We start from the raw sequence: 16,216 nt of genomic DNA, 5'->3' as shown, positions 1-16,216 counted from the left end.
CACATGGGAGGAATCCGGGGTAATTTTATGAGTCTTTGGCAATTGCACTTTTAGTACTTATTGCAAGATTGAGTTCTGAGGGATGTTCTATTTGATTTTCCCCCCTGCTTAAAAAAAAAGCCCAACTCTGTTCTATCACGGTACCAGTGGGTGCCACTGAAGTAGATCTGGTCTCAGCTAACTTGAGACATGGCCCTGATGAAATGTTCACAGTTTGCAAGCCCCTGAGAGTTGTGTAATGTGTTGGTGTGATGTTAGGTTCCATGAGCTAGTCGTGTACTCTTGCTGTGCTTGCCAGAGGACAGGACTCTGGGCATTACCATTTGCCATGCTTCCGACAGGTGAAAGAACGAAGAGTGTATTAAGAGGTAAATAGGAAATCAAGTTATTTCCAAGATGAATTAACTCAGTATTCCTGTTTCAGAGTATAGCAGCCTGCAAAGAATCCCAACCCATCTACTTTCTTTTAAAGGATCTCCAGACTAGGAGGCTATTATCTCCTGATACCACATTCTAAGTGCTAATGATGTTCAGCTTGTGAACAATGTGCATATATTTCAAATACCTTCATTTTTGTTCCTTTTCCTGCTCAGTACCCTCAGTGCTTTCTGGGGGCAGGGATTCAGGTCAGAGCAAAGCATGTCTCAGAAGTCAGACATCCCAGGAGCTCTTCAGAGTGGCTTAGTGTCTCTGATAACTACACTACTTCCTGGGTGTCTGTTTTACACCAGAAACAAGTGATCCTAAGGCTTGCGTTACTTTTAGTTTATACAGAAGAAAAGAAACTGCAGATTTATCTGTGTTAACGTGTCTTTCAGATTGTCCTGATTTGTTGTACCAACCACTGTTTACATAATGAAAACTCACTATACTTACTTAGTTTCTCTAGCATCTTTGTGGGCCAGGAAGGTGAGTTTACTGAATACTCCAGATGGGCCCACATGATTCACATGGTGACCCAAGTATAGGTCCATAGAGGATCAGAAATGAGATTAGCTTACCCAAGAGTTCCTTGGTCCTTCAGTTTTTCAGAATGGTGTATTTCAACTATGACTCAATTGTACATTCATCCCGCAACAGTAAATAACTCTATCTTCTTTCAGATACAAGTGCCTCTGTGATGCAGGCTGGGTTGGCATCAACTGTGAAGTGGACAGAAATGAATGTCTTTCTAATCCATGCCAGAACGGAGGAACTTGTGACAATCTGGTGAATGGATACAGGTGCACTTGCAAGAAGGGCTTTAAAGGTGAAAGCAAAAGTGCATATTTTTATCTCCCTTCTCTCTCTGCCTTTCTGTTGGTGCATATGGCTTGACTCACTTCTTCCTTGCCCTTTTTTCCTTCTCATTCATATAGCAAATATAATTTGAGTACTTAATATTTATAGGGCAGTTGGGGAATAAAAACATAAATAGATTTATACATGGATTCTATTTTCAGACTAGCAGAGAGGTGAGTTATTGAAACAGTACCATTTAAGGTGAGCAACTAGAACTCCACTTATACAACTTTGGACAGGTGTTCTAATTATAAGCTCCAGTGTAGGCTTGATTCTATGTTAATTCGAAAGAGATATTGGTAGTAGAATGAAAATTTTGTTTTACTGTAATTGTAGCAATAATATCATGGAAGAATCCATGTATTTAAAACCTTTCCAACAAATTCTCTTACACATTAAGATATTCTTAGATGATACATAGTCACCTGTGGCCTTCTGGAAAAATGCGTAATAGTAGGTATTGTGTAAAATCACGTTTTGAGTTGTCTCTGTTGTATTTCTCCCATTGCTTTTTTCTTAGATGCTCAAGAGAGAGAAACCTGTGGGTAAATCATTCACATTTGTACTTCGCTATCCATATAGTCACTGATTTCACCACTCAAAATTGTGCCAGGCTACTGTAACACATCAGTATGTTTCAGTGTCACTTGGATTACTTGAACATTTTCTGAGACCATATTTTAGTCAGTAATTTTCTGACATTCAGATATATTACATCTGCAAAGAAACTTATAGATTTAAAAACACTTTTATTTCTTTGTCTCATTGAGACTTGCTGATCAACAAAATAAAAATCAAAATGTGAAGTCCAGAGTTGTACGGCTGTTGAGTAGCAGAGTACAGTTTGAACCCAGACCTCTATACTCCTAGACCATCATTTTCTTTTGTACAGTGCTGTAGTTCCTCAGTTTTAAGGCTCTGTGTCAGGCCCTACTGAAGGGACAAAGGCGTGTGGCATTTAGTACAGTCCTGTCCCCATGGATGCTTCCTTACTCTTCTCTTTTTCATAGTGGGAGTAGATTTCGTGTCTTGGATCAGGGGAAACAGCTTTGTGACTTCTGGAAGCCCTACCACATCGATGGTAGAGACTGTGCATTTGAAAGAGTGGGCATAAATCACAGGCTATGATCAAGTATTCAAATATTTTATCCCTTGATAACTTACAGGCTGTTTTGAAGCCCTGACCAGATACTCTGTATAGAAAGAGCTTCTATTTAGATATAGCAGTAGGTCTTCACCCTAATGAACTTCATGGTCCATAATGGAGAAATTACTTATGTTTGGAGGTGCATTAGACTTTCAAGCTATTAGAATATACTGTTCTTCCATTCATTTTTTGATGGATTAAGCACTTTTTACTGACTATGTCAGGGACTTGACACTGAAATGAATGAACAGGTGTTCCAGTGGCCTGAAGAAGTTAATGCAGTTTCTGAGGTGTTTAACGTTTACCACTGAGAGGATTGCTTAGTAAATGAGATAATGAGGAGGCTAACGAAGTTTCACTGTCTGCGGTTTTTCCCCTTTTCTGTCTACAGGCTATAACTGTCTGGTGAATATTGATGAATGTGCTTCGAATCCATGTCTGAACCAAGGAACCTGCTTTGATGATATAAGTGGTTATACCTGCCACTGTGTACTGCCATACACAGGTGAGTCCTGCAAGTGCAAGGACCAGAAGGGTTGCTTGGTCTCGCCTTGTCATTCCAAACCTCTGAGTCTCAGAGATGGGATATGTGGGGCATTGATGCCGCTCTGAGGAATCACTCCCTCGTCACCCCTCCTGCCCTCACTGACTGGGTCTTCAGCTCTGAGAAAACACTTTGGCCACTCTAGATGCAAGTGGTGGGGAAACTCATTTGCTGCCTTTATTTTTTAGGGTTTGAAAATTTTTAAAAATTATATATGACTGGAATTGACACATAGCTGATGGTTTAGTCATTATTTGAATGGACCGAGAGTCTCTGTGGCCTGTACTCTTAGTCTGAGTTTTGCTAACACAACAACTACCACTTATTGGTCATTTACTATGTGCCGGACACTCTACATACTTGGGATTATTTGATCTAGTGCTCACAATAATTCTACAAAGTATTTAGAAGTTCCTATCACCGTTTTATACATGTGGAAGCTGAGGCAAAGAGAGGTTACTTGCTGAAGGTCACATAGGTAAGTGGTAGATCTAGGATTTGTCCCTAAGTCTCTCTGAATCCAAAGCTTGTCCTCTTGTCATTCTTCTCCTCACGTTCATTGCCACTGCATCTTATTCAGAGAGGTACTACCCCTGGGATGGCGATCACACACACGCAAGACATGGGTGTGAGTTCATTGCACATCAGGTGTTCTTTGTTTCAGGTGGTATTATAGGAGTGTGCTTGGACGTTTCTTTGTAGTCTCCTGCCTCATTACTGCCATCTTGTGATTGGTTGTATTTGTGTGGCTCGTTTACCTCTTCGTCAGCCATTTTCTTCATCTGTGGGGAACAAAACAGAAACATGAACAATGACTTTGCATGTTTCTCCAGTGCATAGCATGCAGGCAGGAGCATGGCTGAGTTCTTACTCCCCCGGAGCCTTAGGCTGTTCATTATAGCTGTTGCTAGTGACTCTAGGCCGTTTGGAGTGGCAGAGTGGCCAGAAGCATGCCTCTGTTACCTGAAAGACTTGATACTACATTGTTACCTTTGCCACCTCTTTAGAAGAAACATTCATGCAGGGAAAGTGCATTTAGCCATACGCGGGCCTCTCAGTGTTGTGGCCTCTCCCGTTGCGGAGCACAGGCTCCAGACACGCAGGCTCAGCGGCCATGGCTCAGCTGCTCCACGGTATGTGGGATCTTCCCGGACCGGGACACGAACCCGTGTCCCCTGCATCAGCAGGCGGACTCTCGACCACTGCACCACCAGGGAAGCCCACAGACAGTCTAAATAACGCCATTTCACAGTGATAGTGCTGATCACATTGGTTGGTACTGAGCAGATGATCTTACTTACAACCATAAAGACTGAGAATTGATGGCTGTAGGGAGATACAAGCAGGTGTCACTATGCCCAGGCACATTAGAGACTTACCTGAATATGACTAAGGTGCACAGGTCATCTTGAAAATATTTGTCTTCTTGCTATTCAGATACTATAAGAATATTTGACTAAATGCTGGCTGTTGGTTTTTCTGCGTATTAGGATCTTATTAAAAGAATTTACTACTTGTGAATTTTGAGAGATTATATGAGACTGGAAATCTATGCAGATTAAAATTTCAGTGCTGAGTGTCACTAAGTGTTTTAAGTGTCATTGAATTTGGCCAGCATGAAGGGAAGTAGGAAACGTTGCCTTTCCTTGTGAGCCATTATTCTGACCAGACACATTAAAAACTTGTTAGGGATATTGATGAAAATTTGTGGTAATATTGTTTTCTTTCTGAATACAAAATTTTAGGATAAAATTTTAAATTGAGTTAGTTGTAATTTGGCTTTATTTTGTTGAAGTATAATTGATTTACATTATATTCATTTCAGGTGTACACTATAGTGATTCAGTATATTTAAAGATTATACTCCATTTAAAATTACTGCAAAATAATGGCTATATTCCTTGTGCTGTACCTTATATATATGCAGCTTATCTATTTTATACATAGTAGTATGTATCTCTTAATCCCCTACCCCTATCTTGCCCTACTCCCCTTCCCTCTCCCCACTAGTAACCATTAGTTTGTCCTCTATATCTGTGAGTCTGTTTCGATTTTGTTATATTCATTTGTTTGTCTTGTTTTTTAGATTCCACATATAAGTGATAACATACAGTATTTGTCTTTCTCTGTCTGACTCATTTCACTAAGCATAATATCTTCTAAATCCATCCATGTTGTTGCAAATGGTAGAATTTAATTCTTTTTTATGGCTGAGTAATATTCCTCTGTGTGTGTGTGTGTGTGTGTGTGTGTGTGTGTGTATCACATATCACATCTTCTTTATCCATTCATCTATTGATGGATACCTAGGTTGCTTCCATATCTTGGCTATTATAAATAAGGCTGCTTTGAACATTGAGGTACATGTATCTTTTTGAATTAGTGTATTTATTTTCTTCAGATATATACCCAGGAGTGCAATTGCTGGATCATATGGTAGTTCTGTTTTTAGTTTTTTGAGGGACCTCCATACGGTTTTCAATAGTGGCTGTACCAATTTACCTTACCACCAACAGTGTACAAGGGTTTCCTTTTCCCCACATCTTCACCAACATTTTTTATTTGTAGACTTTTTGATGATAGTCATTCTGACAGGTATGTGTTGTAACTTGACTTTAAAAACAACTTTATCTCCCTTTTAAAAAAAAGTTTATTGGCGTATAGTCGATTTACAATGTTGTGTTAGTTGCAGGTGTACAGCAAAGTAAATCAGTTATACATATACTTATATCCACTCTTTTTTAGATTCTTTTCCCATATAGGCCATTACAGAGTATTGAGTAGAGTTCCCTGTGCTATACGGTAGGTCCTTATTAGTTATCTATTTTGTATATATTAGTGTGTATATGTCAATCCCAATCTTCCAATTTATCCCCCCAACTTACACCCTGGTAACCATAAGTTTGTTTTCTACATCTGTGGCTCTATTTCTGTTTTGTAAATAAGTTCATTTGGCCCCTTTTTAAAAATTCCACAGATAAGTGATATCATATGATATTTGTCTTTGCCTGCCTTACCTCACTCAGTATGACAATCTCCAGGTTGCTGCAAATGGCATTATTTCATTCTTTTTATGGCTGAGTAGTATTCCACTGTATGTATGTACCACATCTTCTTCATCCATTCCTCTGTTGATGGACATTTAGGTTGCTTCCATGTCCTGGCTATTGTAAATAGTGCTGCAGTGAACATTGGGTACATGTATCTTTTCGAATTATGGTTTTCTCCAGATATATGCCCAGGAGTGGGATTGCTGGGTCATATGGTAGTTCTATTTTTAGTTTTCTAAGGAATCTACATACTGTTCTCCATAGTGGTTGTATCAATTTACATTCCCACCAACAGTGTAGGAGGGTTCCATTTTCTCCACACCCCCTCTAGCATTTATTGTTTGTCGAGTTTTTGATGATGGCCCTTCTGACGGGTGTGAGGTGATATCTCATTGTAGTTTTGACTTGCATTTCTCTAATAATTAGTGATGTTATGCATCTTTTCACGTGCTTTTTTAGCCATCTGTATGTCTTCTTTGGAGAAATGTCTATTTAGATCTTCAGCCCATTTTTTGATTGGATTGTTTTTGGTTTTCTTTTAATTGAGCTGCATGAGCTATTTGTATATTTTGGAGGTTAATCCCTTGTCAGTTGCTTCATTTGCAAATATTCTCTCCCATTCTGAGGGTTGTTTTTTTTACCTTGTTTATGGTTTCTTTTGCTGTGCAAAAGCTTTTAAGTTTCATTAGGTCCCATTTGTTTATTTTTGTTTTTATTTCCATTACTCTAGGAGGTTGATTGAAAAAGATCTTGCTGTGATTTATGTCAAAGAGCATTTTGCCCATGTTTTCCTCTAAGAGTTTTATAGTATCCAGCCTTACACTTAGGTCTTTAACCCGTTTAGAGTTTATTTTTGTGTATGGTATTAGAGAGTGTTCTGATTTCACTTATTTACATGTAGCTGTCCAGTTTTCCCAGTACCACTTATTGCAGAGACTGTCTTTTTCTCCGTTGTATATTCTTGCCTCCTTTGTCATAGATTAGGTGACCATAGGTGCGTGGGTTTGTCTCTGGGCTTTCTATCCTGTTCTGTTGATCTATATTTCTGTTTTTGTGCCAGTACCATACTCTCTTGATTACTGTAGCTTTGTAATATAGTCTGAAGTCAGGAAGCCTGATTCCTCCAGCTCTGTTTTCCTTTTTCAAGATTTCTTTGGCTTTTTAGGGTCTCTTGTGTTTCCATACAAATTGTAAACTTTTTTGTTCTAATTCTGTGAAAAATGCCATTGGTAATTTGATAGTATTTCATTGAATTTGTAGATTGTTTTGGGTAGTATAGTCATTTTCACAACATTGATTCTTCCAATCCAAGAACATGGTATCACCTCTCCATCTGTTTGTGTCATCTTTGATTTCTTTCCTCAGTGTCTTATGGTTTTCTGAGTACAGGTCTTTTGCCTCCTTAGGTAGGTTTATTCCTAGGTATTTTATTCTTTTCGATGTGATGGTAAATGAGACTGTTTCCTCGATTTCTCTTTCTGATCTTTCGTTGTTAGTGTATAGAAATGCAAGAGATTTCTGTGTATTAATTTTGTGTCCTGCAACTTTACCAAATCCACTGATGAGCTCTAGTAGTTTTTCAGTAGCGTTTTTAGGGTTTTCTCTGTATAGTATCATGTCATCTGCAAACAGTGACAGTTTTACTTCTTCTTTTCCAATTTGGATTCCTTTAATTTCTTTTTCTTCTCTGATTGCCATGGCTAGGACTTCCAAAACCATGTTGAATAATAGTGGTGAGAGTTGACATCCTTTTCTTGTTCCTGATCCTAGAGGAAATGCTTTCAGTTTTTCACCATTGAAATGATGTTTTCTGTGGGTTTGTCATATATAGCTTTTATTATGCTGAGGTGGGTTCACTGTGTGCCCACTTTCTGGAGAGTTTTTATCGTACATGGGTGTTGAATTTTGTCAAAAGCTTTTTATGTATCTATTGAGATGATCATATGGTTTTTATTCCTCAATTTGTTGATGTGGTGTATCACATTGATTGATTTGCGGATCCTGAAAAATCCTTGCATCCCTGGAATATATCCCACTTGATCATGGTGTATGAGCCTTTTAATGTGTTTTTGAATTTGGTTTGCTAGTATTTTGTTGAGGATTTTTACATCTATGTTCATCAGTGATATTGGCCGTAATTTTCTTTTTTTGTGATATCTTTGCCTGTGTTTGGTATCAGGGGGATGGTGGCCTCGTAGAATGTGCTTGGGAGTGTTCCACCCTCTGCAGTTTTTTGGAAGAGTTTCAGAAGGGCAGGTGTTAACTCTTCTCTAAATGTTTGATAGAATTTGCCTGTGAAGCCATCTGGTCCTGGACTTCCGTTTGTTGGAAGAATTTTAATCCCAGTTTCGATTTCAGTACTTGTGATTGGTCTGTTCATATTCTCTATTTCTTCCTGGTTCAGTTTTGGGAGATTGTACCTTTCTAAGAATTTGTCCACTTCTTCCAGGTTGTCCGTTTTATTGGCATACAGCTGGTTGTAGTAGTCTCTTATGATCCTTTGTATTTCTGTGGTGTTCATTGTAACTTCTTTTTCATTTCAATTTTATTGATTTAAGTCCTCTCCCTCTTTTTCTAGAGGAGTCTGGCTAAAGGTTTATCAATTTTGTTTATCTTCTCAAAGAACGAGCTTTTAGTTTCATTGATCTTTGCTATTGTTTTCTTTGTCTCTATTTCATTTATTTCTGCTCTGATCTATATGATTTCTTTCCTTCTACTAACTTTGGGTTTTGTTTGTTCTTCTTTCTCTAGTTGCTTTAGGTGTATTAGATTGTTTATTTGAGACTTTTCTTGTTTCCTGAGGTAGGATTGTATTGCTATAAAATTCCCTCTTAGAACTGCTTTTGCTGTATCCCATAGGTTTTAGATGATCGTGTTTTCGTGGTCTCTAGGTATTTTTTGATTTTCTCTTTGATTTCTTCAGTGATCTCTTGGTTATTTAGTAACATTGTTTAGCCTCCATGTGTTTGTGTTTTTTACAGGTTTTTTTTTCCTGTAATTGATTTCTAATCTCATAATGTAGTGGTCAAAAAAATGCTTGATATGATTTCAGTTTTCTTAAATTTACCGAGGCTTGATTTGTGACCCAAGATGTGATCTATCCTGGAGAATGTTCCATGTGCACTTGAGAAGAAAGTGTATTCTGCTGCTTTCGGATGGAATGCGCTATAAGCGTCAGTTAAGTCTATCTAAGTCTAATGTGTCATTTAAAGCTTATGTTTTCTTATTAATTTTCTGTCTGGATGATCTGTCCATTGGTGTAAGTGAGGTGTTAAAGTCCCCCACTATTACTGTGTTAACTGTCAATTTCCTCTTTTATGATTGTTAGCATTTGCCTTGTATATTGAGGTGCTCCTATGTTGGGTGCATATATATTTACAATTGTTGTACCTTTTTCTTGCACTGATCCCTTGATCATTATGTAGTGTCCTTCCTTGTCTCTTGTAACAGTCTTTATTTTAAAGTCTATTTTGTCTGATATGAGTATTGCTACTCCAGCTTTCTTTTGATTTCCATTTGCATGAAATAGCTTTCTCCATCCCCTCACTTTCAGTCTGTATGTGTACCTAGGTCTGAAGTGGGTCTCTTGTAGGCAGCATATATATGGATCTTATGGATCTTATTTTTGTATCCATTTGGCCAGTCTGTGTCTTTTGGTTGAAACATTTAATCCATTTATATTTAAGGTAAGTATTGATACGTGTGTGCCTATTGGCATTTTCTTAATTGTTTTGGGTTTGCTTTTGTAGATCCTTTTTTCTTCCTTTCCTCTTTTGTTCTTTTCTCTTGTGTTTCCCGCCTAGAGAAGTTCCTTTAGCATTTGTTGTAAGGCTGGTTTGGTGGTGCTGAATTCTCTTAGCTTTTGCTTCTCTGTAAAGCTTTTACTTCTCTGTAAAGCTTTTGATTTCTCCATCAACTCTGAATGAGAGCTTTGCTGGGTAGAGTATTCTTGGTTGCAGGTTTTTTCCTTTCATCACTTAAAATATATCATGCCACTCCCTTCTGGCCTGCAGAGCTTCTGCTGAAAGATCAGCTGATAACCTTATGGGGGATTCCCTTGTATGTTATTTCTTGCTTTTCCCTTGTTGCTTTTAATATTTTTTCTTTGTATTTAATTTTTGTTAGTTTGATTATTGTGTGTCTGGGCATGTTCCTCCTTGGGTTTATCCTGTATGGGACTCTCTGTACTTCCTGGACTTGGGTGACTATTTCCTTTCCCATGTTAGGGAAGTTTTTGACTGTAATCTCTTCAAATATTTTCTCAGGTCCTTTCTCTTTTTTTTCTGGGACTCCTATAATTTGAATGTTGGTGCATTTGATGTTATCCCAGAGGTTTCTGAGACTGTCTGCATTTCTTTTCATTATTTTTTCTTTATTCTGTTCCACCACAGAGATTTCTACCATTCTGTCTTCCAGGTCACTTATCTGTTCTTCTGCCTCAGCTATTCTGCCATTGATTCCTTCTAGTGTATTTTTAATTTCAGTTACTGTATTGTTCATCTCTGTTTGTTTGTTTTTTAGTTCTTCTAGGTCTTTGTTAAACATTTCCTATATCTTCTCGAGCCGTGCCTCCATTCTTTTTCCGAGATCTTGGATCATCTTTACTATTATTACTCTGAATTCTTTTTCAGGTAGATTGCCTATCTCCTCTTCATTTAGTTGTTCTTATAGGTTTCTATCTCGCTCCTTCATCTGCAATATATTTCTTTTACTTCTCATTTTGTCACTCTTACTGTGTTTATGTTCTCCTTTGCACAGGCTGCAGGATTGTAGTTCCTCTTGCTTCTTGTGTCTGCCCCCTGGTGGGTGAGGTTGGTCCAGAGGCTTGTACCATTATCCCCTTGATAGGGAGTTTGATTGGTGTTGTGGTGACCAGAGCCTGGTCCTGGATATTGAGCAGGGCCTCCTTTTTGCTCTGTGGTTGTCACTGTCCTGTCAGGGGCAGGGCCTGATCCCTAGTTGTTGGAGTAGAGTCCCCTAGATCTGTTTCTTAACTGTGTTTCTGATCTGCAGTGCAAGGAAGGTGGGATTGGAGTGCTCCCACTGGGAGAGGAGTCACTGAGTTTTCCTCCTTTGGAGCTGTTCACCCGTGAATGTGCTCTATTGTGTCCCCTTTTGCCCATTGTGCAGGCTCACAAAGTACACTGTTGTTGGCACTGCTCTTGGTCCCACTGTAACTGTGGGTATGCTGGCAGTTGGCCCTGGTGACTCTCAGGCATTGTTTTCACCAGGCCACTGGCACAGATCCACTGAAGTCAGGTCCCGGGACTGCGGTAGTAATGAACCTGGACCCGCTGTGGGAACTGTGGTGGCAGCTCAGATTCTGACCTGGCCCAGCCTCTGTGTATGTGCCCACAAAGCCTACAGCTGCTAAAGCCAGACCCATCCCAGCTGCAAGAGCACTTGTCCTTTGGGATGTCTCGCAGGCGCTGAATTTAGGGAGCCATCAGAGGAGGTGTAACTCTGGCTTCGTGTAGCTGTGAGGAGAGGTTTAAGGTCTTCTTCCGTAGTCACACGGGCCCTGGGGCTCAGCTGTGGTTTCAGCCCCACCTCTGTGTGTGTTCCTCTCACCGGAGTCTGCTCCAGAGGTGGCCGGAGCACACGAGCTCGTCAGGCTGGAAGGAGGCCAGGTGGCGACGGGGGCCAGCATGCTGTCCAGGCTGGGGTGGAGGGCAGAGGAAGCGATGGAAGGGGGTGCACAAACCGCCTCCAGCCGGAGCCCTCCCTCGTGCCCATGGAGGCAGGGGCCGCCTCACGAGGAGAGAGGCTGCACAATGGCGACCCTGCCCTTTGCACATGGCGCTTCACTTCTGTGGCAGTCTGGGCTTCCTCCACAAGCATTCCTGGTTGCAGAGCTCCTCACTCCCGTCCCTTTAGGCTATCTCCTCACAGCCAACAGCAATCCCCTCCCCAGGTCTGCTCTCCAAACCCCACGTTCTGGCACCCAGCCCCCGTGTTCACCTGCAGGCACCCGTCTCAGGCTGGGTTGCACAGGGCTGTGGCACGGACCATCTGCATAGGTCTCACTGTGTCCTGCCTGCCACAGACCAGTTGCCGGGCTCTCCTCTGAGTCTCCAAGTCTCCCCTTCTGTCCCAGCTGATCTCCCTGCCGGTGAGGAAGCTTCCCCAGATGTGGCAACCTCTCCTCACCTTCATCTCCCTGCCAGGGGTACAGGTCCCATCCTGCTTCCTCTCCTCTTCCTTTTCCCTTCTTCTTTCTTTCATGCTACTTGGTTATGTGGAGATCTTTCTTGTCCTTTTAGGTGTCCAAGGTCCTCTGCTAGTGTTCAGCAGGTGCTCTGGGAGAATTGTTCCACTTGTAGATGTATTCCCAGTGCATTTGTGGGGAGAGGGCAACTCCACGTCCTCCTACTCCTCTGCCGTCTTGGAAAAAGCCTATCTCCCCTTTAATAAAAGCATTCTTTCAATTTTTTTCTGGAGTCTTATATTCAGTATACTAAGATAGGAAATGTTGATGGGCAACTATCAATGTCATGTTGTTGATGTTGATATAAGGAGAGATGTTACTAGGCATTCAGAATTACTTCACTGTTTTCCACCTCTGGTGGCCTTCTCATCAACCCCATTGCCTTCTGGAACAGGCCGGCAGAGGTTTTGAGGAGTGGGCGGCTGTGTTACTTCTTCCCCGCTCATGTGAAGGTAGATCTGTGTGGCTAGCATCTGAGTAGCTGAATCTTAGCTATGAAGATGCAGAAACTGTCACCCCTGATTGATGCCGGATTCCAAATCCATGTAACCCCTCGTGATAATAATATGAAGATGACAGCAGCCCAACAGTTGTTGAGTACTTACTCTAGGTACTGGGCCCTATGCTAATAAGGACTTTGTAAGCATTTTATCATTTAATCCACAAAAAGCCTCTATGAGTTATATACCATCCTAATTCCCGTCTTGTTTATGTGGAAGCTCAGAGAAGATAACTTGCCTGAGATCACACTGTTAGTAATCACATCGGAGCCAAGACACAAAAGTCCATAGGTCTCTCAGATTCCAAAGCTCTTATCCATTACGTTAGACCTGAATTCAGAGATCATCCTTTAGTATAGAATTTGGTGGGGTGGGGGGGAGTTTCAGTTTCCTTGGAATTTTTCTCTATAATGAACTCTGTCATTTGATTTACAGGAAAGAACTGTCAGACTGTATTAGCTCCCTGTTCCCCAAACCCTTGTGAGAATGCTGGTGTTTGCAAAGAGGCACCAAATTTTGAGAGTTACACCTGCCTGTGTGCTCCTGGCTGGCAAGGTAACAACATGGGAATGGGGAAACCAAGAGCCTTAAACAAAGTGGTCAGGTTATCTGATGACACGGAGGACCTGGTCTTTTGAGGCTTGCCCTTTTTTGTTAAGAACGGAGGCCATGTATAGAAGCTGCTAACTGGAATGTTTTAGAAAGCCTTTCCATTTTGTATATCTCTGGGGCTAGAGGACTCCCACCAGAGTCTGAAACCATGATGTTCTACAGGGGATTGTAGCATCAACTGCTAGGGGCACAGAAGCCTTAAGGGACTTCCAAAAGCAGGAGACCAACCGGAATATCCTTTGAGTAGCCCCACCTACCCCAGCTGAAGCTCAGGCCCCACATAAATTTCTGTGGGAATCACCTTCCAAAGACTGGACCGTTCATTGCCCCTATGTTTCCAGGTCAGCGGTGTACAGTTGACATTGACGAGTGTGTCTCCAAGCCCTGCATGAACCACGGTCTCTGCCATAACACCCAGGGCAGCTACATGTGCGAGTGTCCTCCAGGCTTCAGTGGTATGGACTGTGAGGAGGACATCGATGACTGCCTTGCCAGTGAGTATGCCAGCCTGCTCCTAAGCCCCCGAGGGAGAGGAGAGCATAGGGAGCAGAACAGAACTCAGCGGAGGCACTCGCCTCTCAGTGCCGAGACGGGCCATCCAATAGTTTACCACGTGTCTTTAGTCTTTGTACTTTAAAAATCTTCATTTTGAAGCCAGTGGCTTTAGGAGTTAAGGCAGGGTAGTCACTTCTAAGTATTGCCTTACTGATTTTTGTACATTGACGAAGTGGGAACAATGCTATGAAAGCTTTTTTAAAAAAGCACATCTCTTGAAGCATAATTAACATACAGCACACTGCCAGTATTAAAATGTACCAGTCAATAAGTTTTGCCGTACGACAACTGAAACCAATACTCAAGATGCTAAACATGTCCACCCCCCCCCGAAAGTATTCTCATCTCTTTTGTAACTTAACTCTCCTCTCCACTTTCCTGTCCCAGGCAACCAGGGATCTATCTCTGTCCCTGTGGATTTGTGTGAATTTTTTTACAGTTTTATATAAATAGGATCATATAATGAAAACTCTTTTTTGAAGAGAGGGAATCTGAGTTCTAAAGGTTTTAATGAGTAATTCTGTTTTGTAATCTTGCTAAACTCACTTATCATTAATTCCAGATTAGTATAGCTTCTGGTTTAGTTTAGATTCCTAGGATTTTTTTAATAGTGATAATACACTATGTTATTTCTGAATAAATACAACTACTATACCTTTTATTTCTTTTCTGTATTCTTTTATTTCTAAATCTGTACGCATTTTATTTATTTTTCTTGCATTATTGCACTGACTTCAGTAAATGCAGAATAGAAGTGGTGAGAGAAGCCGATCCTGCCTTGTTCTTGATTCTAAGGGAAAAGCATCAAATTGAGGAATTTACCTCAACTTACCTCACTTTGGTGAGAATTTTGCAATTTACCTTCAGTTGGCTGAGAATTTTCTTCCTTTTAATAATGAATGAGGGTTACTTTTCTTTCGAATGATTTTTCAGTATCTCTTGAGGTGGTAATACTGTTTTTTAAGGTCTTTTAATGTAAGTGAATTATGTTAAGTGATTTTCAAATGTTGAACTAACCTTAAATTTCTGGGATAAATTCTACTTGGTCATGATGTGTTATCTCTCATATATTGTTGGATATTATTTACTCAAATTTTGCTAAGGATTTTTGTATCTGTGTTCATGGGTCATATTGTTTTCTAATTTTCTTATACTGTATTTGTATAGTTTTGATAAGTTTTGATGCTGGCCTCATAGAACAAATCAGAAAGTGTTCCCTTTCTATTTTCTGGAAGACTTTGAGTAGAATTAGTATCATTTCTTCTAAACATCTAGGCCTAGAATTTTCTTTCTGGGAAGGTTTTTAATTATAAATTTAATACCTTTAATAGGTGTTCAGGGTATCTATTTCTTTTTCATTGAGCTTTGGTGATTTGCATCTTTCAAGGAATGAGTTTTACTTTATCTAAGTTGTCAGAATTGTTGGCATTGAGTCTTTCATGATATTCCTTTATTGTACTTTTAATGTTTATTTTAAAATGGGGTTATTTCCCTTCTCTTATTTCAGATATTGGTTATTTATGTCTTCTCTCTTTTTTCATCTGGTTGCTCTTGGTAGAGCATTATTGGTTTTAGTAATCTATCTATCTGTTTATGTATTATGTGTACTTATGTATGTAGGTATGTATTTATTTATAATCTTTTAAATGAACCCAGTTTTAGTTTCATGATTTTTCTCAGTTGTTTTACTGTTTCCTATTTCATTGATTTCTGCTCTTTAGTCTTTTCATTGCCTACTTTGGTTTTAGTTTGCCCTTCTTTTTCTAGTTTCTTAAGATGGAAGTTTAGATTTTGTTTCATTCTACTACTTCTAAAATAAGCATTTAATGCTATACATTTTCCCTCAAAACACTGCTTTAGCTGTATTTCACAAATTTTGATGTGACATGTTCTTTTCGTTCAGCTCAAAATACTTTCAGGTTTCCATTTGGATTTGTTCTGTGACTCAAAAGTTTTTTAGAAGTGTGTTCTTTAGTTTCCAAATATCTTTTGTTGCTGATTCCTTCCAGATAGGTTTTGTTACTGATTTCTAGTTTAATTCCATTGTGATCAGTGAACATTCTTCACATGATTTGAATTACTTTAAATTTATTAAAGCATGTCATATGGCCCAGTGTATGGTCTGTCTTGGTAAATGTTCTGTGTGCATTTGAAAAATGAAATGAGGGAAGAAAGGAAGAGAGTGAGGGAAAAGAAAGCAAAGATAGATTAGTGCAGGGGGCTGATTAATATCTATTCCAGCCTACCCAACCCACTCCACCACCACATACACCTTTTGAAAATCTTTATCGATATTTCTGAGATTCTGTGTATTGGGGC

General features: G+C 39.9%; 1 protein-coding gene across 1 annotated transcript in view; it reads left to right on the top strand.

Moving 5' to 3' along the window:
- The window catches only part of NOTCH2 (notch receptor 2), a 175,080-nt gene that overhangs the window by 133,256 nt on the left and 25,608 nt on the right, over positions 1 to 16,216 (top strand). The window contains exons 14-17 of the mRNA XM_065880859.1: positions 1,104 to 1,249; positions 2,820 to 2,933; positions 13,166 to 13,285; positions 13,684 to 13,836. Coding sequence (XP_065736931.1) covers positions 1,104 to 1,249; positions 2,820 to 2,933; positions 13,166 to 13,285; positions 13,684 to 13,836 — 533 coding nt within the window. The remainder of the gene's footprint in view (positions 1 to 1,103; positions 1,250 to 2,819; positions 2,934 to 13,165; positions 13,286 to 13,683; positions 13,837 to 16,216) is intronic.

The sequence above is a fragment of the Phocoena phocoena genome, chromosome 1, assembly GCF_963924675.1.
Source record: "Phocoena phocoena chromosome 1, mPhoPho1.1, whole genome shotgun sequence".
In the NCBI taxonomy this organism is placed as follows: domain Eukaryota; kingdom Metazoa; phylum Chordata; class Mammalia; order Artiodactyla; family Phocoenidae; genus Phocoena; species Phocoena phocoena.
The sequence above is the reverse complement of the archived record's forward strand: the minus strand, read 5'-3'. Positions and strand labels throughout refer to the sequence as shown.